Genomic DNA, 27,335 nt, shown 5'->3' on the forward strand with positions numbered 1-27,335 from the left:
CACTAATGAGCAAGAAATATTTAGATTTGATCATTTTGTTTTTTCATACCGTTGCCCAGACTGTGTTGTCGTCCGTGAATTTGTTTACAGTCAAGGAATAGGAACGGGCAAGCCAGCAAGATGTATGAATTACTCTTTTTTGACACATTCTCACATGAAGTTAGCGATGTAAGTTTTTCAATCATCCTTTATTAATAGCGGATATACAGGGAAAAGTATAGCATGCTTCTAGTTTTAATAAGATGTCATTACATACCGTGAAACCTAAATAGAGTAGAGCTTTTCTGATAGACTTGTATCTCATAGATTCCTGGTTGAATTCTCGGTGGTAAAGGTCCAGTCTAGGGGCACCTCATAAATGGGTTCAGATAATCGCCTGTCATTAGGCTCATACTTATTAGAATAAATGCCAGTTGCCTCGGCCCTACAGTCAGTTCATCTAATCTGACAGTCGGTCGCCAGACGCTTCATACCTTTCTCAAGCGGGACGCCGAACCCTTGAAATCAGCCGAATTGTCCCATGATAGCACTCTGTAACCAATCAAGTATTTTCATATGAGTTGGCAGAACATTTATATTGTAAAAGATTCGTAGCCAGTCGAAGAAAGTAATAATTAATCTGTTTTTTTAGTCCTTTCTCAAAATCTGTCCCCCAAACACATTCATCATAAGTAGCTGTTCATCCACTCCCAGGGGTTGGTCGGTAAAATGGGTACCAGGCTCAGGCTTGGGTATATATATATATATATTTTTTTTTTTTTTTTTGCTTTGTCGCTGTCTCCCGCGTTTGCGAGGTATCGCAAGGAAATAGACGAAAGAAATGGCCCAACCCACCCCCATACACATGTATATACATACATCCACACACGCAACTATACATACCTACACAGCTTTCCATGGTTTACCCCAGACGCTTCACATGCCCTGATTCAATCCACTGACAGCACGTCAACCCCGGTATACCACATCGCTCCAATTCACTCTATTCCTTGCCCTCCTTTCACCCTCCTGCATGTTCAGGCCATGATCACAAAATCTTTTTCACTCCATCTTTCCACCTCCAATTTGGTCTCCCTCTTCTCCTCGTTCCCTCCACCTCCGACACATATATCCTCTTGGTCAATCTTTCCTCACTCATTCTCTCCATGTGCCCAAACCATTTCAAAACACCCTCTTCTGCTCTCTCAACCACGCTCTTTTTATTTCCACACATCTCTCTTACCCTTACGTTACTTACTCGATCAAACCACCTCACACCACACATTGTCCTCAAACATCTCATTTCCAGCACATCCATCCTCCTGCGCACAACTCTATCCATAGCCCATGCCTCGCAACCATACAACATTGTTGGAACCACTATTCCTTCAAACATACCCATTTTTGCTTTCCGAGATAATGTTCTCGACTTCCACACATTCTTCAAGGCTCCCAGAATTTTCGCCCCCTCCCCCACCCTATGATCCACTTCCGCTTCCATGGTTCCATCCGCTGCCAGATCCACTCCCAGATATCTAAAACACTTCACTTCCTCCAGTTTTTCTCCATTCAAACTCACCTCCCAATTGACTTGACCCTCAACCCTACTGTACCTAATAACCTTGCTCTTATTCACATTTACTCTTAACTTTCTTCTTTCACACACTTTACCAAACTCAGTCACCAGCTTCTGCAGTTTCTCACATGAATCAGCCACCAGCGCTGTATCATCAGCGAACAACAACTGACTCACTTCCCAAGCTCTATCATCCCCAACAGACTTCATACTTGCCCCTCTTTCCAAAACTCTTGCATTTACCTCCCTAACAACCCCATCCATAAACAAATTAAACAACCATGGAGACATCACACACCCCTGCCGCAAACCTACATTCACTGAGAACCAATCACTTTCCTCTCTTCCTACACGTACACATGCCTTACATCCTCGATAAAAACTTTTCACTGCTTCTAACAACTTGCCTCCCACACCATATATTCTTAATACCTTCCACAGAGCATCTCTATCAACTCTATTATATGCTTTCTCCAGATCCATAAATGTTACATACAAATCCATTTGCTTTTCTAAGTATTTCTCACATACATTCTTCAAAGCAAACACCTGATCCACACATCCTCTACCACTTCTGAAACCACACTGCTCTTCCCCAATCTGATGCTCTGTACATGACTTCACCCTCTCAATCAATACCCTCCCATATAATTTACCAGGAATACTCAACAAACTTATACCTCTGTAATTTGAGCACTCACTCTTATCCCCTTTGCCTTTGTACAGTGGCACTATGCACGCATTCCGCCAATCCTCAGGCACCTCACCGTGAGTCATACATACATTAAATAATCTTACCAACCAGTCAACAATACAGTCACCCCCTTTTTTAATAAATTCCACTGCAATACCATCCAAACCTGCTGCCTTGCCGGCTTTCATCCTCCGCAAAGCTTTTACTACCTCTTCTCTGTTTACCAAATCATTTTCCCTAACCCTCGCACTTTGCACACCACCTCGACCAAAACACCCTATATCTGCCACTCTATCATCAAACACATTCAACAAACCTTCAAAATACTCACTCCATCTCCTTCTCACATTACCACTACTTGTTATCACCTCCCCATTTGCGCCCTTCACTGAAGTTCCCATTTGCTCCCTTGTCTTACGCACTTTATTTACCTCCTTCCAGAACATCTTTTTATTCTCCCTAAAATTTAATGATACTCTCTCACCCCAACTCTCATTTGCCCTTTTTTTCACCTCTTGCACCTTTCTCTTGACCTCCTGTCTCTTTCTTTTATACGTCTCCCACTCAATTGCATTTTTTCCCTGCAAAAATCGTCCAAATGCCTCTCTCTTCTCTTTCACTAATACTCTTACTTCTTCATCCCACCACTCACTACCCTTTCTAATCAACCCACCTCCCACTCTTCTCATGCCACAAGCATCTTTTGCGCAATCCATCACTGATTCCCTAAATACATCCCATTCCTCCCCCACTCCCCTTACTTCCATTGTTCTCACCTTTTTCCATTCTGTACTCAGTCTCTCCTGGTACTTCCTCACACAAGTCTCCTTCCCAAGCTCACTTTCTCTCACCACCCTCTTCACCCCAACATTCACTCTTTTTTTCTGAAAACCCATACAAATCTTCACCTTAGCCTCCACAAGATAATGATCAGACATCCCTCCAGTTGCACCTCTCAGCACATTAACATCCAAAAGTCTCTCTTTCGCGCGCCTATATATATATATATATATATATATATATATATATATATATATATATATATATATATATATATATATATATAGATATATATATATATATTAACGATATGGCGTAGATTAGGGCTTCAGTTTCCTGTACTGTTTCTGCTAATTTAAAAAGGAATACAATGTTGGTAAAGCTAAAAACAACCTGGTCATAGCATGGTAGCATACCTGCTTTTTTATACAGTGTGATTCACTTGTGTTTGTATTAAGTCCACTTTGCTCCACATGTCTTCATTCATTTTGAAGAAATTTATGTAGCTTGATTTTGAAGTTAGGTGTGATATTATCGTACGTATATATGAATTAGTTTATCACTACTGATCTCAGCCCATCCCTACTATTACTACAATTGTTCAAAGTGATGATTATACATCTATCACTTTCATTATTGTTTTTGATACACTTCTAGGAAAACAGAAAACTTCATGAGGAATGTAGAGTTAGTCATTTCAAAATAACCTTAAAACAAGAAAAATGCCAAAGATATTTCAAAATGTCTTATACAAAAATTACTCGTACTTCTTTCTTCCTCAGAAAGTACAACTGGATTTGGTGCAGTTTCCAAGGCCTGTACAAGTGACTGAAGTTCGTGCCATCCCTCTTGGAGCTCGAGTTCAGGCAGATTTCCCTGGTGGAGTGCGTCTTGGGTAAGTTTTGTTTCTTTTTTTTTGACAAATCAGTAATATTGTTGGAAGTACTATTCCTTCAAACATAACTATTTTTGCTCTGAGATAACGTTCTTTCTTTCCACACATTCTTCATTGCACCCAGAACCTTTGCCCACTGCCCCACTCTATGACTCACTTCCTCTTCCATAGTTCCATTTGCTGCTAAGTCCACTCCTAGATATGTAAAACACTTCACTTCCTCCAATATTTCCCCATTCAAACTCACATCCCAGCTAACTTGTCCCTCAACCCTGCTGAACCTAAAAACCTTGCTCTTATTCACACTTCTCAGTTTTCTCCTTTCACACACTTTTCCATCCATAAACAAATCAGACAAGCTTGGGGACATCACACAACCCTGCCACAGACCGACCTTCACTGGGAACCAATCACTCTTCTGTTTTCCTACCTGTCCACATGCCGTACACCCTTGATAAAAACTTTTCTGCTTTTAGCAGTATACTTCCACACTATACTCTCAAGACTTTCCACAAAGCATCTCTATCCACCCTGTCATGTGCCTTCTAAAGATCCATAAATGCCACATACAAATCCATGTTTCAATATTTCTCACATTCTTCAAAGCAAACACCTGATCCACACATCCTCTACCACTTTTGAAACCACACTGCTCCTTCCCTATCTGTTGCTTTGTACATGCCTTCACCCTCTCATTCAGTTTATTTATATATTTATTATACTTAATTGCCATTTCCCACGTCAGCAAGGTAGCACCAGGAAACAGACGAAGAAAGACCCATCCACTTTTATATACACAGATAGACATGTACATGCACGCTCATACAAATACATATATATATCAAAATATACACATATACATACAAACATACATACACATACATATACATATATACCCATGTACATATTCATACTTGCCTTCATCCACTCCCGGTGCCATCCCGCCCCACAAGAAACAACATTGCTACCCCTTGCATCAGCAAGGTAAGGCCAGAAAAACAGACAAAAAAGGCCACATTTGGTCACACTGAATCTCTAGCTGTCATGTGGAATTCACCAAAACCACAACTCCCTATAAAGGCCCTACAAACCTTTCCATGGTTTATCCCAGACATTTCACATTCCCTGGTTCAATCCATTGACAGCACGTCAACCCTGGTATACCACATCGTCCCAATTCACTCTATTCCTTGCAAGCCTTTCACCCTCCTGTATGTTCAGGCCCTGATTGCTCAAAATCTTTTCACTCCATCCTTCCACCTCCAATTTGGTCTCCCACTTCTCCTTGTTTTCTCCACCTCTGACACATATATCCTCTTTGTCAATCTTTCCTCACTCATTCTCTCCATGTGACCAAACCATTTCGTTACACCCTCTTCTGCTCTCTCAACCACACTCTTTTTATTGCCACACATCTCTCGCCTCCTTTCATTACTTACTCGATCAAACCCCCTCACACCACATTATGTCCTCAAACATCTCATTTCCAACCCATACACCCTCCTCAACACAACCCAATCTGTACCCCATGCCTCGCACCCTTATAACATTATTGGAACCACTGTTCCTTCAAACATACCAATTTTTGCTCTCCGAGATAACGTTCTCGCCTTCCACACATTCTCCAGCGCTCCCAGAACCTTTGCCCCCTCACCCACCCTGTGACTCATTTCCGCTTCCATTGTTCCATCCGCTGCTAACTCCACTCCCAGATATCTGAAACACTTCACTTCCTCCACTTTTCTCCATTCAAACTTACCTCCCAATTAACTTGTCCCTCAACCCTACAGAACCCAGTTACCTTGCTCTTATTCACATTTACTCTCAGCTTTCTTCTTTCACTTCCAAACTCAGTCACCAACTTCTGCAGTTTCTCATCCGAATCAGCCGCCAGTGCTGTATCATCAGCGAACAACAACTGACTCACGTCTCAAGCCCTCTCATCCACAGCAGACTGCATACTTACCCCTCTCTCCAAAACTCTTGCATTCACCTCTCTAACCACCCCATCCATAAACAAAATATACAACCATGGAGACATTACTCACCCCTGCCGCAAATCGACATTCCCTGAGAACCAGTCACTTTCCTCTCTTCCTACTCGTACACATGCCTTACATCCTTGATAAAAACTTTTCTATATATATATATATATATATATATATATATATATATATATAAACCTGTACCATACATGTAACCAAAATTGCTATTGCTGTTGTTATGAACTTGTGGCCATGGTTAACCCTAAGAGGAGATAGTTCTTTATCTAACCACTCAATTGCCATTGTTTGGTAACCCTCATCATATAGATCACTACGTGACCATGTCATATATTGGGAATGCACCGTAAACTGGGCACCGTATTCTGTACAGCCTACGCCTACAATTGAAAACTAGGTTACTAATGAGGAAATGGTTGTCATTTGTTGTCTCCCAGTTCAGGTCTCGTGTCATTTATCAGTCATGTGCTTTATGTACATAAGGAGGGCTCCATCCAGAGAGCATAGAATGGACTCATGAGGTTGTTAATATACCGTAAGTTTGGGTAGAACTAGGTAGGTGATAGCAGCCTTTTGTTCTCATGACTTAATGCTGATAAAGTTTTTGTTGTGTATCTTTTCATGTATCTATCAATCTAATATTTCTGATGCCTGTTCCCGCTTGTAATTTCTTCATTGGGTTGGGCATGGTAATAGTCTCCATAACTAAGAGAGCTCTATGCCGCTTCTTATTCTTTTGTGCCTCACCCTTAACAGGCCACTGGGTGAGGGCAACTTGTGCGTAATGTTTTATGTTACTAAAAATTCATTGTTTAGTCATGCGTAGGCTTTGAATGGTATTTTTTCATAGGAACTCTAAATTCATGAAAATATTAAAGTTCTGTACTCATATTAACCCGACTTTTGTTTAAAAACATTTTCATCTGAAAAGTGACTTTTCTAAAAGCTTGATGTATATGAATATTTTTTAGTAATTTTTTGTTTGTTTGCAGTGCAACAAATCCAAGCCAGTTTGAAATTGAGTTTTTTGTGAATGACCTCAGCAAGCGAGGAGCAGGCACATTTGAAAGTGTTGGCTGTCTGCAGTATAATCAGCATGGGAAAATACACATGGATTTTGAAAAGAAGGTAATTTAGTTGAATAGTTTTGATAAAGTTTTATACACTAATGCATATTCATTTTATTAACACATCAATAATGTTCCTTACTGATGTACATCTTTATTAATTTTTCAGGTGATTTATCATCATTCATACTCTTGTCTTCATAGTCCCACATTGAAGAATAGTCAACCGTCGGCTATCAAAGATTAAGATTGCTTTCAGTTTTATGGATAAAAAATGATTAGGATGCTGTTCATTTCCTCCATAATGCCTAAACTAAAACATGCGTTCAAGATTGGTCTCTGCACTTAAAAAAAGCATAAAGAGGTAATAGAGGTCTAGTGGAGGGCAACAAAGATGGTACCAGAATTAAGAGAGCTCAGTTACAGAGAGAGACTAAAGGCTTTAGATTTGCCCACTGTGGAAGCATGAGGGTTTTCCTGATCACAGCCTAAAGTTTTTAAAACAGATCGATGATGTAAACAGTTAACAGTTCTTTGAGAGATGTAGGGATAGAGAAACCAGAGGATCATTGCATGAAATTAAGTAAGAATCTTGTGAAAATGTAAGGAAGTATCCTTCTGGTATAAAAGTGGTTGATGAATGGAATGAAATGACTGAACATATGGTTAATACAGACGTCACACTTATATTCAATAATGTGTATATGATTGCAGAGAATATTCAGGAGATGGGGTCCCATGTGTGCACAGTACCCTCCTTTTACAGTACTAATAGGTATTTACACACTCCTGACCAGTGACCAGAGAGGAAACAAGGAAGTGCTACTTGTGTTTTTTTAAGTTTTGGAGGGTCTGCAGCTCATGTGAAAGGTTCTTTGAGTGATATGTGCATTAGATTTTATGTTCAAGTGTGCCTAATTTTGGGAGTTTAATAGGGGTTGAGAATAGAAGTTTCCCAGCTTCACATTGAATGCCAAGGAGTGTTGCCAACTTCTGTGAACCATTTTCTTAAGTTATTGTGTTTTCTAAGGAGATCCAGTATTTAAAACAGTGAGTTGCTAAAATTGGGATGGTGATCAAGTATAGCTAAGTTTAATGTATAATAGTTTAGCTCTGTAGTATTGTTAGTGTCTGAGATTTAAATTATCATGATTGAGGTTAATTTGTGCTAGTAAGTTTCTTTATTATTACAGGTGTTACTTTTAGAGGATTTTTTTGAGACCTTTATTAATACATGAGTCATACTGGGTGAGTCATGGGTTGGGGGAGGAGGCGATGGTCCTGGCCCAGAGTATTGAAGAATGTATGGAAGGAGAGAACATTATATGGGAGGGCAAAAATGGATATGTTTGAAGGAATAGTAGTCCCAGCAATATTAGGTGAAATTCGAGGCATGGGCTATATATGGGCTGTGTGGAGGAGGGTGGATGTGTTGGAAATGAAATGTTTGAGGACAGTTTGTGCTGTGAGGTGGTTTGGAGTAAGTAATGAAATGGTTAGCAAGATGTATGATGATAAAAAGAGTGTGGTTAAGAGGGCTGAAGAAGGTTTGGACATAGGGAGAGAATGAGTGAGGAAAGGTTTACAGAAAGGATATATGTTTCAGAAGTGGAGGGAACATGGAAAACAGGGAGACTAAATTGGAGATGGAAGGATGGAATGAAAAGGATTTAGAGCAGTTGGGGCCTGGACATGTAGGAGGGTGAAAGGCATGCATGGGATAGAATGAATTGGAACGGTGATATATTGTGGTCCGCATGCTGTCAGTGGACTGAACCACAGCATGTGAAGCATCCAGGGTAAACCATTGAAAGTTCTTTGGGTTCAGGTTGTGGAAAGGAAGCTGTGGTTTTGGTACATTGTACATGATAGCTAGAAAATGGATGAGCAGATGTGGCCTTCATTTGTTCTTGATGCTACCTTGGTAATGCAGAAAACTGCAATCATTGATGAAAAAACAGTCCTGCCTGAGCAAAAAAAAGAAATATATATAAGGGGTTAACTTAAAGTTAGACAGAAAAGCTGGGAAAAACTTGTCAACAAACACTAACAAAGCTAAGTATTGTACAAGAGTTTTTTGTTTCCATTTGAACTACAGCCTGGTATAGACTCAGATATAGAAATATATAAGTAAGGGTCTGTCATAACAGGACCCACAAGGAAGAGGTGATAGGGGAGAAATGAAAGAGGTACTACCAGAGAACAAATAAGGCATTCAGACCAGTTGTGAATCAACCTATTACCTGACGTTGAGAATCAAGTTCTAAAATGTCCACCATGTGCTTCTCTAATTGGCCAGATGGTAAGGAAATGAGTATTTTTCAGCATGTAAGGGTGGGAATCCCTCTGGCCAGTTAAAGAAGTAGGTGGCAGACATTTTGGAACTTCACTCCTCATTGGGCGGTTGATTGAGTAATCACTATGGCTCTGGGCACTTCAAGTGAGATATTATGGAAAAGTGTTAAAATCAAGACCAGAAGTTAAAAGAAGTAGAGGAGGAGTTAAAGAAACTGATGAATGAATTCAGGGATCATAAAGAGTGTTGTGAGATCAGAGATGATTTGGGGGGGAAGAATTGGAGAGGGTGATGTAAAGATATGTGAGAAACTAAATAACACATTCAAAAGCATTTTTTTGCCATTAAAGATGATATAGTGTAATCACCACTGAGTTGGAATTGAAAGGAGATTTTAAAAAACTATGAGATATCTAGGAAAGGGATTAACAGAACACTTCCAGGTCACCCATACAAGGCACATGTTTCTGATTAAATTTCATATGTGCTGAAGATGTGTACTGAGACACTTTGTAAACCTCTTGAAATACTGTTCAAGATATTGCTGGAGAGAAGTTAAGTGCCAAGGGAGTGGTAAAGGGCTTGGTGGATTTTTTTCTATATGGACTGACAGACAACATTTGACATTGTACTACATGGGAGGCTGATTAAAAAGTTAGATCTCTAGGCACTGGAGGGGAATAAAGGACGCATGTCAGAAGAGTCCTTTCAAATGGGTTGAGGTTACCACTGGAGTGCCACAAGGTTCTTTTCTGTACTGTTACTCTTCTTGATCTTTGGAAATGACTTGCTTGAAGATATGCACGCTTACTTGCATATGTTTGCAAATGATATAAAGGTCATTGAGGGAAGTAAAGTGAGTTGAGGATTGAATTGCTTTCCAAGGGAACCTTGGAAACCTCCTTAGTTGGTCTAATGCATGGTTGTTGAAGTACAGCCTTAGCATATGTAAAGTAATGAAGATGGTATTCATCGATAGAAGACCTCAGTATAAGTATCATTTAGCTGGAAACAAGCTTTAGGGATTAGTGTGAGAAAGACTTGGGAGTTGACATTGTCCAGAACCTGTCAGTAGAGTCCCACCTTAAGAAAATAGTTATGGAGATCAACTGTTTTCTTGCAAATATTAGAATAGTATTCCAGTTCATAGATAAAGATTTATTCAACACGCTGTTCACATTATATGTAGTGCCAAAAATAGATTATAAAGTTACTGCACCTAAGAAGACTAGAGAAGGTCCAAAGGAGAGCAGCTAAGATGGCACCTTAGTTAAGGGACTTAAGTTACAGGTAAAAGCTATGGGCTTTAAATTTGCCCACCTTGTTAAAGAGTATTGTAAGGGATGACTTGGTCATAACTCTCAAGTTTATAAAGTAAATGTATGACATAAACAGTGAATGGTTCTTTGAGAGATATAGGGATAGAAGAAGCATAGGACATAATATGAAGCTAAGCAAAAAACTTGTTAAAGATGTGAGGAAGTACTTTTCTAGGATAAGAGTAGTGTATCATTGGAATAATATAACTGAAGACATGGTTGATGCAGACAATATGCAGAAATTTGAAAAGTTGTATGATAGAATATGTGAAAGAGATGTGACCCCATGGGTGTAAAACTCCCTCCCCTTGTAGTGCAAATAGGGAATTACACACGCGCAATCATGTGCATTGGTGACAGTATACATTATTACATAATCTCTCCTTTGGTATTGTTTCATCATACTGATAGGAACTAATTGTTCAAACATATGTTGACCTTGCATTTCTGTAGCAGTTTATTGAACATCCACTCTTTTTTTTTGCTTCAAGGATGATTATACCAGACATTCAATGGTTTTTAATTATGTCCTTAACTAACATTCTTTTTCCAAATGTTTTTAGTGATAGATAATTGATAAAATTTTATCAGATTGAGATATATGTAGAGAATGTCATAGAACTTATATTTTTAGGTGCCAACTGATGGATTACTTCTTCGAGGAAATTATAACACAATTACTCTTGCTGTGTATGGCCATTTAACCAAAGTTCAGAGAGAGCCAACCCCACCGAAATCAGCAAAACGTGGAGAAGTTGTCCCCCACCCACCCCCAGAAAAAGTCAATACACATGATCGCATTCGAGATTGGTTGGAAGATACACAAGAATGTGTAAGTTTCACTTGCAGTTTATCTCTATGTGTGTAGGTCATTTTAGTATTCTGAATGTTTCTATGTAGTGTATACATAGATGTTATGTATTTTTCTTCTGTGTTTTGAAGATAATACCATGTTACTTCCAGGCATGCTCTTCACCTCGTATTCTGTATAGACTTTAGTTTATGCTGCATGTCTGTCATTAGAATTTATTTCTACAGCGCAAGCAGCAGCCATTTTCCCATGATCCTTCAGAGGATGCCCAGCCAGAGTGGGACTCAAAGGTTAGATTATAGTTAGACTGTTGTAGATTTTCTCCCTATTTTTGTAGTTCTTACAACAGCTTTCGGTCTTGACTTGCCAGAAGTAGGAAAGTGATATGACAGAATTATATTTATAGTGTTCTACAGTATTTATCTGGTAAACTAGATTATATGTGGCTTTCTTGTTATATTATATTGGAAGTAAAGTACTTGGTATCATTTTACTAAAACTATTTTTCTTATGTGTGTCTCTTTTTGTAGCCTCCAAGATCTCCCTTGGAATATGAAGAATCCAAACAGTGGGATGAGGAACATGTAGAACACAACCGGGAGTATGATCGAGAAAGAGAAAGAGAGAGAGACCAGAGGAGCTATAGAGGTGAAAACAGAGATAGGGAACGAGATAGGGAAAGAGATAGAGATAGGGAAAGAGATAGAGAACGAGAGAGAAGGCGCTCTGTGGAAAGATCCTGGAGTAGAGAAAGGTCATGGGAGCGCAGTGAACGAAGTGGTTCCCGAAGAGAATCAAGGCGAGATGGTGGTCGTGAAGCTGACCGAGAGAGAGAGAGGGATCGTGATCGTGATCGTGAACGTGAAAAAGAGTTTGATAGAGAGAGAGATAGAGAACGTGATTATGAAAGAGAGAGAGATCGGGAAAGAGATAGAGAAAAAGAGAGAGATAGAGAAAGAGACAGAGAGAAAGAAAGGGAAAGAGACAGAGAACGGGAAAGAATAAGGGACACAGCAAGAGATAGAGAAAGAGACCGGGATCGTGATCGAGAGCGACGCCATAGCCATGAAAGTAGAGAGCGCTTTGAAGAAGAAAGATTATCAACCCAAGAACCTCCACCCTCTAGAGGAAGACGTAGTATTGAGTGAGTTACAACTACCATGATATTTTTGCATATAATTTTATGATACATCTCTGTTTGAGGAGTCTTGTTGTTCTTATGTTTAATGTCAAGAGTAAATGCTTTTGTTTATATCTCTGTTGTAGTATGTTAAGAAAATGTTCAATAATTGATATAGTTTTACCGTACCAGAGAATGGGATGAAAGACGATCAGAGAGATCAGATCGGTCAGGTCGCCGTCCACGGACACCTGCAGATGCCCATCCACCGCTTGCTGGTTCTCCTTTTCAAGGGGACAATTTCAGCGAAGGTGGAAGTCATGATGTCACACCTCATGAGTACCACGAGAGAGAAGTACACGATGGACGAGAGAGGGAAAGGGAAGCGAGAGAATTTGAAGTAAGAGAACCACGGGAAACTAGTTTTGAAATAAGAGAACCACATAATGTACTTCCCCCACTACCTGCAGAAGACATGGAGGCCATTAGTGATGATGAAGATCTCCCTGATCTTCCACCTGAAACAGGTGAAGTTGAGGAGGAATATCCAACTGAAGACTGTTTGGAAGTAATAGGAATGGATGAAAATCATCCAGATGAAGGTAACTTAGGAAGGTTATCTGTTCATAGAAATTATACCATTCCTGCTAAATATGTATATTATATTACACTTCACAGCATTAGTGAAGTGATGTTTTCATTTATAAACTCTCGTCTGTGTTAGACTGGCTGTTGCTGTTTATTATTTCTGCATTTCTTGAGGGGTAGAGAGGGTGGAACATAATACTTTAATGTGGTTTGGTATGTGGAAACAATGCAAGATGAGGAGTTTACAACGAGAGTGTATGATAGCATGATTAAAAGGGTTGGTGTGAGAGGAAGACCACGTGTGACATGGGAAAACAAGAGTTGAAGAGCACTGGAGAGAAAGTAATGGGGGAAGAATGCATTAATTGGTTTATGTGAGGGAGGCATGAAAGGATGGATATGTGCAGACTCCTTCGCCGTGGCCACCCCCATGATGGGAGTTCTCTAAGGGAGCGGGTGTTGGAGATAAAGATAGATAGATAGAACATTTGTTTATCACTCGGTGATTGTGAATTCTTTTTTCCATACCTGAATAAGTTTCTCATTATTTCTTTTGTAGTTTTCCACATCAGTATCAAGGTGGAATTTGTATTGCTGGAACTGATAATCATTCCTTGCTTGTGCTGGAAGTACATTAACTAAAAGAGAGATATTTATGACTCATTGTTGTGCATGTTTCTGTTTCTAATGATATCTTTCTTTATCCTAGAATGTCCCTGGGTTGACAGGTGACTTATTCAGAACACCTATACATAAGATTTTGGTGCTTTTCTGCTGATTCCTCTATTAAGAGCCACATGTAGATATACAGTAGCTCACTTTGATCTTCAGAATTATTGTCTTTCCGTTTGTTTAGTACAAGTGGATCTTAACTCTATATCACTTGTCTTTAACCTCATTCTTATTTACACTGGTAAAGTCATGATTCACCTCTTTCAAATATCTTCTTGTGAATGAATAACTCAAAATTATCTTGATGACCTTCCATCTCCAGTGTGGTCTCCTCCTTTTCCCCTCCACTTCTGTTGTATACATCCTCTTTGTCAACCTCTCCTCACTCACTCCATATGTCCAAGCCATGTTAGCAAACCCTCGTCAGCTCTCTCAACCTCAGTGTTCTTATTGCCACTCCACTCTCATACCCTCTCATTACTAATTCGATCAACGTTCCTCATACCATGTATTGTCCTCTTACATTTCGTTTCCAATACTTGCATCCTCCTCCATATGTTTTCATCTTTAACCCATGATTCACATCCATACAAGATTGTTAGGAATACTCTATCTTAAATCTAACCTTTTGTGTATATCTCTGATGCCCATTCCCTTCTGAAACTCCCTCAAGGCCACTGACAGAGGTCAGTGCTAGCAATATGTTTTCACAGGCTCTTACTTAATGTTCCAACAGACTACTTCTATCTGTCTACGTAATTTTCCTGCCTAATGGTCAGCCCACTACTTCTACCGAAAGTTTCTACCTATTGTCCTTGTCTAATGTTCCTACCTACTACTTCTATCCATTGCTCCTACCATTTAGCCAAATGGCAAGGCTGGGGCATAGCACTTACCAGAGGAAAATTTAGTTACAAAGAATGAGTTTGTGTGTGTTACTCATTGTCAAGTATTATAAGTGACAGGGAGAGATTGTATATATGTGGACAGAATGCCAGTAGTCCACATGTGGGTTAGGCAGAGAGAAAAGACAGCTACCTGGGTCAGAGTTGTGCATTGTGAGAACCATTGAAGTGCTGGCTCACTATGCAGCCTTCACTAACCTTCCTGATACCCATGCAGGTAGTACCAGTAACATAACTCCCTGGTTGGTGGCTACCTACAAACTACTACTTACCTTCAAAACATACCTTGTGTCTTGAAACATACCCATATTCACCCTCTGAGATAGTTACCTTTTTTTCCACACATTACTCAATACACTCAGAACCTTTTCCCCCTTATCCACCCTATGACTCATCTCCACTTCCATGATTCCTTTCTGCCATGTCCACTCTCAGGTATCTAAAACACCCCATTTCCATCAAGATTTTTCCATTCATACTCACAGCCTTAGCTAACCTGTCTTTCTGCACTGCTTAACCTAACATTCTTGCTTTTATTTACAGTTACTTTCAGCTTCCTTTCACACACTCTCCCAAACTCAGATGCTAACTTCTGAAGTTTCTCACTCAGATCTGCTACCAGTGCCATGTTATCAGCAGACAATAACTGATCTACTTCCCAGACCCACTCCCCCTACAGATTGCATACCAGCCTCTCTTTCTAAGCCCCCTGCTTTTACCTCCCTCTCCACCTATCCTGAATCATAGTAACATCACTCACACCTTGCCTGAGACCTACCTTCAACTGGAACCACTCTCCCTCCTCTTTGCCCACACACACACACACACACACACACACACACACACACACACACACACACACACACACACACACGCCTTGCTCTGTTGATAAAAACTCCTCTGCCTTTAATATCTCAACTCTCATACAACATATTCTGCCTAAAATATCTCCTCTCTTACCACATATTTATAACACCTATCATAAAGCTTCTCTCAACACTATTGGATGCTTATTGTATGCCACATAAAATCTTTCTGTTTAAGTATTTCTCATAAACATTTTTCAGTAAAAAGACCTAATTCACACATCATTTATCACTTCTTAAACCACATTGTTTCTCCCTAGTCTGATGGTCTGTGCATGCCACCACCTTCTTAATCACCACTCTTTGATATAATTCACTAAGTACCCTCAACAAACCTCTGTAATTCAAACTCTCACTTTTGTTCATTCCTTCTATACAGTGGCATTGTACACATATTCTGCCAATACTCAGGTACCTCACCATGATCTGTGCATAAAATGAAAATCTTAACTGGCCAGTCCTCAACACAGTCACCCCCATTCTTAAGAAATTTAAGTGTCATACCAGCCAGTAAGAAACTCATAGTTACTGATTTTGGGAAAGTTAATCTCTTTAGAGCGTATGTAATTTCCTTATTTCAATGTTTTCTTAACTTGGCCTTCTGTTGTCTGTCCATAGTAGTTCAGGTTCTAAATTCATATCAGTGGTTCTTTTAGGGTCCTTGTAGTTGACAACTTTAGAGGTCATTTTTGATACACATTGGATTTGATAAACCATTCGTTCATGCTTTTATCTTCTCCATTTCTTCTTTTAAGCCCCATTCTCCCATAATCACTCATTTCTCCAAGTTTTCTCTCTGCATCTGTATTTAGATCACTACTGTACTCAAAATTTCTAGGTGAGGATGTGGAAGTTTTTGGCTATGAAGAGATCGAGAGTGATGAAGAGGAGCTTCCTGAGTACCAGTATGAAGAGTGGCTTGTAGATGAGTGGGAAGATTGGTTGAAACCTTTCAGTCCTAGCCACTTTCAGATGCTTGAGCTACAATACCTTGTCAGTCCCACTCTTACTGACTTTGAGGTAGAGTATCAGAGATGGAAGGCAAGGCTCGAAGTAGAAGGACAAGATTTAGAAGAGGAGCCTCATCAGGTGAGTAGAGACATATCAAATGATGTTGCACACTCTAATACAAGGTGTTAACAAAGTATATTAAGTCAAAGTTTATGTGTCTTTTATCCATATTACCAGAGTTGCATGAGCATACACATTATGTATATCTTGATCACTTTTCCTTTAGTGACAGCAGGGTGATACATGCAGAATTTTCTCAAGGCATTTGGAATGCTGACAGTTTTCATACCATCAGGTTATGGAAACTCATTGATAAAGCTCACATCTGCCAGAGAATTCTGTGAGTTGGTGTGGGTATGTCATGAGGGAAGTGGACAGTGTTTGTATTTATATTGTATAGACTCAGCATTGTAAATCAAGTACATGTCCACAGCCAGATATTAGATATTGAGAGAGTAGGCACTTGTACTAGTCGCAGCTGGAAGATGAGTGCCTGTCAGTCATCTCTTGACTGTGGTGTCAGCATTGCTCACGTTTCATGTTTTCAGTTTCTAACCAATCACAGTTGAGATGAGGGGTGTGTCAGGATGACACATGTACATATTCATACTTGCTTGCCTTCATCCATTTCTGGCACTACACCACCCCACAGAAAACAGCATTGCTATCCCCCTGCCTCAGCAAGATAGCTCCAGGAAAACAGATGAAAACGACCACATTTGTTCGTTTTCTTTTCCTGAATTATATCTTCCTTTATTTTCATGCATCAGCTTCTGTACATTTGATATTTCACTTGAGAAATATATCATTCCATTTATTCTTATTTTGTCCCAATAAAATCCAACTCATGCAACGAGCTCATTCTTTCATTAACTGCCTATCTCAGTTTCTAAAAATAAGTTTTAAATGCTTACACTCCACTTAGTATCTTCTTGTTATCTGCCACACATTTATTTCACTGTATCCCACCAATATGTATGGAATATTGCTGAGTTAGTGGTGTGCTGAAAAATACATGAGAAATAAAAAATTTTAGAAGTCATGAAGATCATCAAAATGTTAAGATCACTATTTAGTCTATCACTTTGTTTAGTGACCTGAACTACAGGGTTCTGGACTTTCACTCTTGTGACTACTGACCATATTTCTTAAGGCTTAGTGCTTGTTAAGTTCCCATACTTTGCTATCTCAGCACAAGTGACCTTGAGTATTTTGAATGTACCATCTTTGAACACTTCTAAGCTCTATAATGTGAAACTTAATTACAAAATGTACCATCTTTGAACACTTCTAAGGTCTATAATGTGAAATTTGATTAACAAATGCAATGAATACATCACAACGTGCTCTGCATGAACAGATGCTGGAAGAAGACTCATAACACAAGTTAAAGGTTATGAAATCTGATCTGGTATGTTGAGATGGGAAAGCACACATTGGGCATATAAAGGCTGACACAGATATTGAAGCAAGGATAGCATGGGAATCAAGCAAGGCTGGTGCAGGAATCACTTTACATGCTTAATGAGAAAGTGAGAAGCACATATGTACACTAGTTTGCAAGTTCATGTTACCCTTTAACACGACCTGGGTTGTGGATGTGTATAATTTTGCTGTAAGACTGAAACACCACATTTAACAGGGTCTGGTTCAAAGGTAATAGATAAATTGAAAGATATGCAAATCATGGAAGCACACAATTTCTAATCCATCCACCCCTTTCACAGGTTTTTCTCAAACATAGTTTGCTGAGGAGTTGGCTACTATGTTACCATCAGGTGGACAAATTGCTGTATGAGGAATAAGCATGAATTATAGTTAGTTGAATTAAGTTTGTGATGTTATTAGTCATTCAGCTACACCTACAATTGGTTTTTATAATTAGTCACTACTTTAGGAATAATCACCCCTTACAGTAGTGTTGGTTTATAGTCTCATGGTATTAGCAAAAGAGGCCTTAGGGCACAGGCCTCTTTGGTTTATGAGTTGTTCAAGTCTAGAAGGAAATATCTTTACTTCAGAATCAATTTACTATTAATTTTGTAACCCACTCAATCCATTACAGGCACTCAAGCTTGAAAGTCTTCTTACTGAGACAGCTATCCCTGTGGCTGCTCCAGAGGAAGAAATAATGGAAACAGAAGTAGAAGATGCCAGGGAAGAAGATGGGGAGAAATGGGTGCAAGCCATGGAATATGTATGTCAGCTACTTCCAAAGGGGCTTCCATTTTTGATGGCAAAAAATGGATATGGTGAGTTTCAAGGATGATGATTAGCATCCACACCCTGATTTATGATTAATGCACCTTTTAAGGAAGTAGGTACTGTGCTTACAGTTTATGTTTTTTTTTTTTCTTTGATATACTACTACTATAGCCACAGGGTTTTATAGAATTTTTTTTTTTTTTTTTTGCTGCTGTCTCCCACGTCTGCGAGGTAGCGCAAGGAAACAGACGAAAGAAATGGCCCAACCCACCCCCATACACATGTATATACATACGTCCACACACGCAAATATACTTACCTACACAGCTTTCCATGGTTTACCCCAGACGCTTCACTTGCCTTGATTCAATCCACTGACAGCACGTCAACCCCGGTATACCACATCGCTCCAATTCACTCTATTCCTTGCCCTCCTTTCACCCTCCTGCATTTTTTGTGGTATGTTTTATTTTTTCATAGTGCCTGGTTTTTATAGTTATAAGTTTGAAAGGAAATTTATGATAGAAATGCTTTTAAAAATTTTGAGTGCTAGGGTGAAGGTGAGAAAGACAGTGTCTCATATGATGAGTGAACTTCATGTAGAAAATTAATGATGTAGAAAATTAAAGTATTGTGTAGGACTGTGTTCACTGTACCATATTTATTTCAGATTCAGGTTATGTTTGATTGAATTGGAAAATTATGCACCTGATTCATCTTATGTAGATGGGAATGAATATAAACATAATCAGGGCTGACTTTAGTCATGTGCAGGATCAGTGGTAGAATACTTAGTGTGCAGCCCCTCCTACATAAATGCATTTATGAATCCTGTACTTTATCTATCTATTTACCTATATTTTTGATGCCTTTTCTCACCTGGTACTCCCTAAAGTGGGTAGCCACAGCAGTAGAATTTCCATAACTAGTGAACTCCAGTGCTGCTTCTTAGATTTAAGTACCTCAACCTTAACAGGCCACTGGCAGAGGGCAACTCTAATGCAGCATTTGTAGAGGCTGCTACCTAATGTTCCTTCTGGCTACCATAACCTAATGCTCCTGCCTAATATTCTTAATTACTACCTCTACCTAATGCTCCTGCTTAATGTTCTTATGTACCACCTCTACCTAATGTTCCTACCTACTACTACTATGTATTGCCTCTATCATTTTCTAAAAGGTAGGGCTAGTGCATAGTGCTCATTGCAGTAAAATCTTGAGCTTTGAAGAATAAGTTGTGCGAGTTAAGTGTTGTCAGGTGTTATGTATGACAGAGAGATTGTATATTTGTGGACAGAATGCAGTAGTCCACATGTGGGTGAGGCAGAAAGAAAGACAGCAACCTATGTCAGGGGAGTGCAACTTGACAACCATTGAAGTGCTGGCTAACTGTGCAGCTTTCCCTCCTAATACCCAGGCAGGTAGTACCAGTAATATACCTCCCTGTTTGGTGGCTGCCCATGAACTACTACGGCTTGTAACACAGGTTATGCAAAGGAATTCAAACAGCAACATACCACTAGGTCCTTTGCGATACTGGAAGATAACAGAAACTCACAGAGTAGTGTGATAAAAGTTTGAGAGTATACAGATAATTCAGAAAGGACAACCTGCAAATTGTTAATGTGACTAAGGAGGCACAAATAATGTAAGTCATGGACTATTTATCAAGTCTGTTCTTAAAAGTATCTATGGTACCACTTTCAACCACTCTGATTGGTAAATCATTCCATATGTTAACAATCTTGTTGAAGAAAAAGTACTTTGCCTCATTTGAGGTAAGATGTTTGCCCAGGAGTTGGTAGCCATTGCTACAAGTGATATCAGATGAATGAAGTCCTAGGTGATCTGATGGATCAGGATTATCAAAGCCTTTGGTAAGTTTAAATACTTGAGTTAGACCACCTCAGCCTTCTTGTTTCTAAGCTAGATAGATTCATTTAATTTGCTCTTGTAGGATTTGTTTCTCAGCCCAAGAATCATCATTGTAGCTCTTTGCTGTACTCTCTCTATTCTGTCTATGTCCTTCTTTAATGTAGAGTGACCAAAACTGAACATAGTATTCAAGATGTGGATGAACTATGGTATTGTAAAGAGTAAGGATGATTTCTCTGGACACTTTAATATCATACCTTACTAATGATATGTGCAGTTGACAACATTGGGCAAGGAAACATCTCAAACTGGGAAACTACAAAGTATAAGCATGGGTAACATTGGGCAAGGACACATCCTCTAGTTGGGAAACACTGGTGTGCAACGAATACAGTTGGGCGAGGAGACATGCTCTAACCGGAAACATCAAGAAACTGTCATGCACTGGAAAGTATAAGTATGGTCATTTTGCATGCATCTGTTATTGATCATTGTACCACTCTTTCAGTCAATCAGTTCTGTGTTTATCACTTCATTGACACTTTGTAGGTTACTATAGTGCTGAGAGAAACAAAGGAACTCTCTCTCTTAATCCTAATAAAAACTTCAGGCTTTTCAAAATATGTGACAAGAGGTTTGAAATCCATAGGGATTTGACCCCTGTGCTTTTCAGTGTATGGGTACTGCAAAGCATAATGAACAAGAGTGTGGTCATTTGCACTTTTGCACAATCTGCAACTGGTTTGATAACTTTTTCTTGCTAAACATGCATAATATTAGCTTAAAAATAGTTTTTTGCAATCCAATTATGATTTTTCAAACTTTTCTGTAGGTATATGTGATACCCTTTGTGACTGGATTGATGTGGGCCTTAACTTTGAGAGAGCTCTTAACCAAGAGCAGCCAGTATATAAGGTATAGTCTTCTAATATTATAAAGGATTATTTTAATAATTATTTTCTTTTTAGAAATTATGTTTTGTAGTTCATCAAAATTGTTTTAGTTAATAGTCTTGTGAATGTATGCTCTTATTTTTTGTATTTTTTATGCTGTCCTTAAATGTTCATTTATTTTCATACTTGTTTGCTGTTTCCTGCATTAGTGAGGTAGTGCTAGGAACAGATGAAGAATTTGCCTCATTCATTCACATCCATCTCATGTGTACTGGTCTGAAACCACAGCCTTTAGTCCACAACTAGGCCTCACTGACCTTTCCATGGTATACCCTGACTGCTTCTTTGACATCACATGTATATTACATTCCTCTAATTCTCTCTGTCAAGTGCATTCCTTACACCTTCCTGTATGTTTAAACCCAAAACACTCAAAATCCTATTCACTTCATCCTTCCATCTCCAGTTTAGTTCTCCCATTCTTGTCCCTTTTCTTCTGACTCATATACCATTGTTATCAACCTGTCTTCACTTATTCTGTCCATATATCCATGTGATTTCAGCACATCCTCCTCAGTTCTTTCAACCATACTCGTCTTATTACCACATCTCTATCTTACCTTATCAGTTCTTACTCAATCAATCCTCCTCTCACCATATATTTTTCTCAACATTTCTTATCCAATACATTCACCCTCCTCTGTACATTCTCATCTAGAGCCCATGTTTCACATCTATACAACACTGTTGGGACTACAGTAATTTCAAGTTTATCCATCTTTGTCCAGTCATATAGTGACCTCTCTATCCACACATTCCTTAATGCTTCCAGGACCTTACCCCTCCCTTTCACCCACCTTGTGACTTACTTTAGCTTGAATTGTTCCATTCATTGCCATGAACACTCCCAGGTATCTAAAACACTTCATCAAAGTTTTTCCCATTTAAACTAACACCACAACTCACCTTCCTCTCTCTGTACTAAGCCTAATAATCTTGCTTTTATTTGCATTTACTCTTTTACTCTTAGGTTTTTCACACACTCCCAAAATCAGAAACCACTTTATGTAGTTTCTCACTCTAATTTGTCATCAGCAAACAATAACTGACTTGCCTTTCAAGGTGTACTCTCTCCAGACTGCATATCTACTCCTTTCTCCAAGACCCTTGCATTTGCCTCCCTTACCGCCCCATCCATAGACAAATTAAACAGCCATGGGGACATCACATACCACTGCCACAGACCCACCTTCACCTGGAACCCTCATCCTCCTCTCTTCCATCTCACACATGCATACACCATACAGTTTTGATATATATTCTTTGCTGCATTTAGTAGCTTTCCTCCCACACCTTCCTCGGAGCATTTCTTTCAGTCCAGTTGAATACTTTCTCCAGATCCATGTAGACCACAAACATATACTTCTTTTTATCTGTTTTTTTGCAGACATTCTTTAGTAAACACTTGATCCGCACATCATCTTTACTAAAGCCACATTGTTCCTCCCCATTCTGAAGCTCTGTGCATGCCATCACCCTCTCTATTACCACTCTCCCATACAATTTACCAGGTACGCTTAAACTTATACCTATGTTATTTTAACACCTTTTTTTGTGCTCTTTGTCTTTATACAGTGGCAGTATACAGGCATTCATTCAATCTTTAGATGCCTCACCATGAATCATACAAACATTAGAATTCCTAACTACTCATTCATAAAGAATCCCATCCACTCCACCTGCCTTGCCACACTTCATCTTTCTCAAGGCTTTCACCACCAGCTCTCCTTTCAACAGTACACTTGCTAAGACTCTCGTAATCCTAGATGAACCAAGAATTGATAATCATGCAGTGTGGAGGGCAGCTGAAATGAACAGTCTTACACTTCAAGCAATATGTGCATTAAGTGCTTTGTAATTTCCCTGCCATTTTGGCTGAGTCTTGTTGTAGGTATTCATAGAAAGGAACACTTCACATACATCCTTGATCCAAACACAGCATGTCTGCCATCCTGTCATCTAACATTCAGCAGTCCAGAGCACTTACTCAATCTCTGTACCTCACCTCTGCCTTTTACTACTTCCCATTCATTAGCCACCATCACCAGTATCATGATTTGTTTTATCAACTGACCCTTTAGTTTCTGGATTGTATTATTTAATCAACTGTGATACCACCTTATCTGCTGGTGTATATATTAGTAAATCAGTTATGTCTCTATTTCTGTGAGGTATTTGTTGGTGATTTTTCCCCAAATTTTCATCTTGCAATCTTTGTTGGTACTTATGATTATCCTAGTTCCCTGGCAGTGCCTGTGTATTTATTTACAGTAAGTTGGTGATTACTTGTATATGGCAACTTTGTTCTGTTGTGATAGCTCCTAGAATTCAGGTCTTCAGCATAATTTTTTTTTTTTTTTTGATTTGCTGATTAGATTGTTTTATGCTCTTCGATGCTCAAAGCTGCTGATCACTTTTCCTTTTGATATTTGATTGTCCATATGCATTAATATACTCAGTGGTCTTGGTAGTAGGTAGGCAGCCGCCAACCAGGAAGGTATAATACGGGTACTACCCACTTGGGTATGGGAAGGGTTAGTGATGATTGCATAGTTGTCAAGTTGCACCTCATTTACCCAGGTAGCTGACTCCTCTTTCTACCTCACCCCACACATGGAGTGCTAGCATTCTGTTGGTATTCTGTCCACAGACATGCAATTTCTCTTAATCACACTTGACAACACTTAACTCTCACAGCTTATTCTTTGTAAGTCTAGATTTTCCTGTGGTGAACATTATGTGCTAGCCTTACCTTTTGGCAAAATGGGAGCAATAGTTAAAAGTAGTAGGTAGGAACTTTAGACAGGAGCATTAGGTAGAAATATTAGGTAGAAGAAGTAAGTAGGAGCATTAGCTGGAAGCATTAAGTAGAAGTAGTGGGAAGGAACACTAGGTAGGAGCCTCTGAAAATACTGCACTGGAGTTGCCCTCTGCCATAGGCCTGTTAAGGGCGAGACTCTAAAGGAGTTCAAGAGTTATTGAGACTCTTGCCATGGTCACCTCCTTTAGGTAGTCAGGGAACAGGTTTCAGAGATACAGATAGATAGATAGATGGTCTTTCATAAAATCAGCATTTTTAGCATACCTGCTCAGATCATTTTATTCACACTAACTTGTGCACACTCACTCTTCTAGTTAATTTTGCTCCTGGTTAGTCTCTGAACCTTGCTGTCCTCTTCATTACATGCTTTTCTTTCAAGGATAGTATAGCAATGTTGTCTTTTACTTCCTTTTGTTGGAGAGCTTTTTCCTGCATGTGTTAGTATTGGCAGCTTCAGAAAAGGATGAGGATGGATATCAGCTACTCCATTTTATGTTCATTAAATTCCCTCAAGTAATGAACCTAACCTTGAGGATGAGCTCTCATCATCTCTTCGTGATAGCTCGACAGAGATGTACATGTTGATATTGATTTTTAAGCGGATAATTTTCATTAGTGAATAAAAGAACTGATGCGTGAATGCAGAGGAGACATTAAGCTGATTATCGCATGTTTGACATTTTTGATAATGCATTTTTCTTTGGAATGGGCATACTTGAATACTGTTTGTAGAAATGATGATGAAGAGAGGATGTATGGCAGAAATAAAGACAAGTAAGTCCTGAGATGTGATAGATCACTTCAGGTATCATGAATTATTATGAGAAAATTGCACTGGTAAATAGTGTTGACTGTTTGTTTTGCAATTACTTTATGTATCCATAGAAATTTGAATTACAGCATGTTCTTTGTTAATGAATTTCTACAGATTCGACATGTGAAGGCTGGAGTTAGGCTGACACAGTTGATGTTGCAGTGTTCGTGTGAGTTAACAAGAATACTCATCAGTCATGATATTATGGACAAGCTTTATACTCTGTATCACAAACCACACATGGCACTGTCTATCAAGCTTCTTATTCTCAAGTAAGTAATGGATGGCACTATTTATTCCTCTACTATACATTAGTTTGATCTCTCACCATATCTTATTCTCAGCTAAGTAATGGACAGCACTGTGTATTCTTTTATTGTTCATTAGTTTGATTTATCAACATGTTTTTTTTGTATTTGATCAGACTTCAAATAGTGGTTGGTTGGCAGAACCAAGAGTATTATTTGGAAATATCAGTATTGGGTGTGGATAATTAATAGAAAAGCAAATTAAGTGAATATGGCTCTGATGTACTCAGGACATTGGAAAGCATTACAGAAAATTAAATATAATGAGATTTCTGGACTGAATTAGGTAAATGTATGGTTCACAGAGGAGTGGATAAAGTGACACATCATTGATTTCTTACAGTTTTTAAAAGAACATTGTTGGAAGGTGAATGAAGAGAGATTAAATGAGTTTAGTAATGAATAAAAGGGGCTGCTATGATTGGATCAGAGGCAGTATAAATGCCAAATAATGGATGAATGAAGAAAATTATTTATAATTATCTTGATAAGGAATTGAGAGTGTTATGCCAACTAATCAGTGAAGGGAATGATAAGAACAGTATTCGTAATTATCTTAATAAGAGAGGAAAAGTGTTAGCAGTTGTTGAATAGTGACTTATCTTTTTTCATTCTAGTTCACCATTTTCTGCATTAGTGAGGCAGTACCAGGAACAGTCAAAGAAATGGCCCCATTGGTTCACATACTCTCATTATCTGTCATGGGTAATGTATCAAAACCAGAGCCACAACCAGGCCTTACAAGCCTTTCTTTGGTTTCCCTAACTGCCCTGGTTCACCCAATTGACAGCACATCATCCCAAATAAACCACATCACTCCAGGTCAATCTATCCCTTGTATGCCTTACACCATACTGAAAAAGTATTGTAGTTGATGGAAAAGGGTAAGGATAATAGAGCAGTATGATAATAAGAAGTGCATGGTTAAGCGAGCTGAAGAGGATGTGCTGACATGGTTTGGACATATAGAGAGAATGGGTGAGGAGACTTTGACATAGAGGATAAATTTTTCAGAAGTGGATGGGACAAGGGGAAGGGAGAGACCAAATCAGAGATGAAAGGATGAAGAGACAAATATTTTAAATCTTTGGGGCTTGAACATCCAAAAGGGTGAAAGGCATGCAGAGGATGGAGTAAATTGGAGCAATGTGACTTACAGGAGATGACTTGCTGTCATTAGACTGAGATACATGAAGCAACCAGGGGAAAATACAGAAAGGTCTGTGGGGCTGAGTTGTGTATAGGAGGCTGTGGTTTTGGTACATTGCACATGAAAGATAGTGAATGGATGTGGGCAAATAAGGCATCTTCCCTGTCTGTTCCTGGAACTGCCTTGCTACTGCAGGAAACAGTAAATAAGTATGAAAAAATGATAGAAAAGCCTCTGCTAGCATGGCACATTAACACTTTTCAGTTCCTCCTCTAACATTCCTTGATTGTAATCACACTTCTAAAAGATTGTAAAGTTATGTTGTAAAGAATAGATTTTCAGCTGATGAGTCAGTGAAACCTGGTATGCAGTACAAGAATATTATTATGTGTTCTTATCCTTTTCTCAGATATGCTAATAATAGTAAACAACTGACTTCTTCCTTGTTCAGTCTTTTGTATAGTGTGTACTTCAGTAATGAGCGCCATTTTCTCTTAGTGACTGATGAGAAGTGAGAGAACTCAAACTTTGCATCTGAAAAAGAAGAGCTAAGTACATTATAACCTGTGTATGACAACAAACTGGGGGCATCAAAAATAGTGTACAGTACAAATGAAAGCATCTCAG

General features: G+C 39.0%; 1 protein-coding gene across 1 annotated transcript in view; it reads left to right on the top strand.

The window, feature by feature from the left end:
• The first annotated feature begins 82 nt into the window (after window positions 1-82).
• vir (VIR_N domain-containing protein) overlaps window positions 83-27,335 on the top strand; it is a 76,912-nt gene continuing 49,659 nt past the window's right edge. Inside the window, exons 1-11 of the mRNA XM_071657306.1 lie at window positions 83-168; window positions 3,812-3,924; window positions 6,920-7,055; window positions 11,244-11,441; window positions 11,648-11,710; window positions 11,951-12,564; window positions 12,733-13,142; window positions 16,410-16,660; window positions 18,648-18,834; window positions 21,495-21,577; window positions 25,365-25,522. Coding sequence (XP_071513407.1) covers window positions 121-168; window positions 3,812-3,924; window positions 6,920-7,055; window positions 11,244-11,441; window positions 11,648-11,710; window positions 11,951-12,564; window positions 12,733-13,142; window positions 16,410-16,660; window positions 18,648-18,834; window positions 21,495-21,577; window positions 25,365-25,522 — 2,261 coding nt within the window. The 5' untranslated portion in view covers window positions 83-120. The remainder of the gene's footprint in view (window positions 169-3,811; window positions 3,925-6,919; window positions 7,056-11,243; window positions 11,442-11,647; window positions 11,711-11,950; window positions 12,565-12,732; window positions 13,143-16,409; window positions 16,661-18,647; window positions 18,835-21,494; window positions 21,578-25,364; window positions 25,523-27,335) is intronic.

Source organism: Panulirus ornatus, chromosome 64, assembly GCF_036320965.1.
Source record: "Panulirus ornatus isolate Po-2019 chromosome 64, ASM3632096v1, whole genome shotgun sequence".
NCBI classification, from domain to species: Eukaryota; Metazoa; Arthropoda; class Malacostraca; order Decapoda; family Palinuridae; genus Panulirus; species Panulirus ornatus.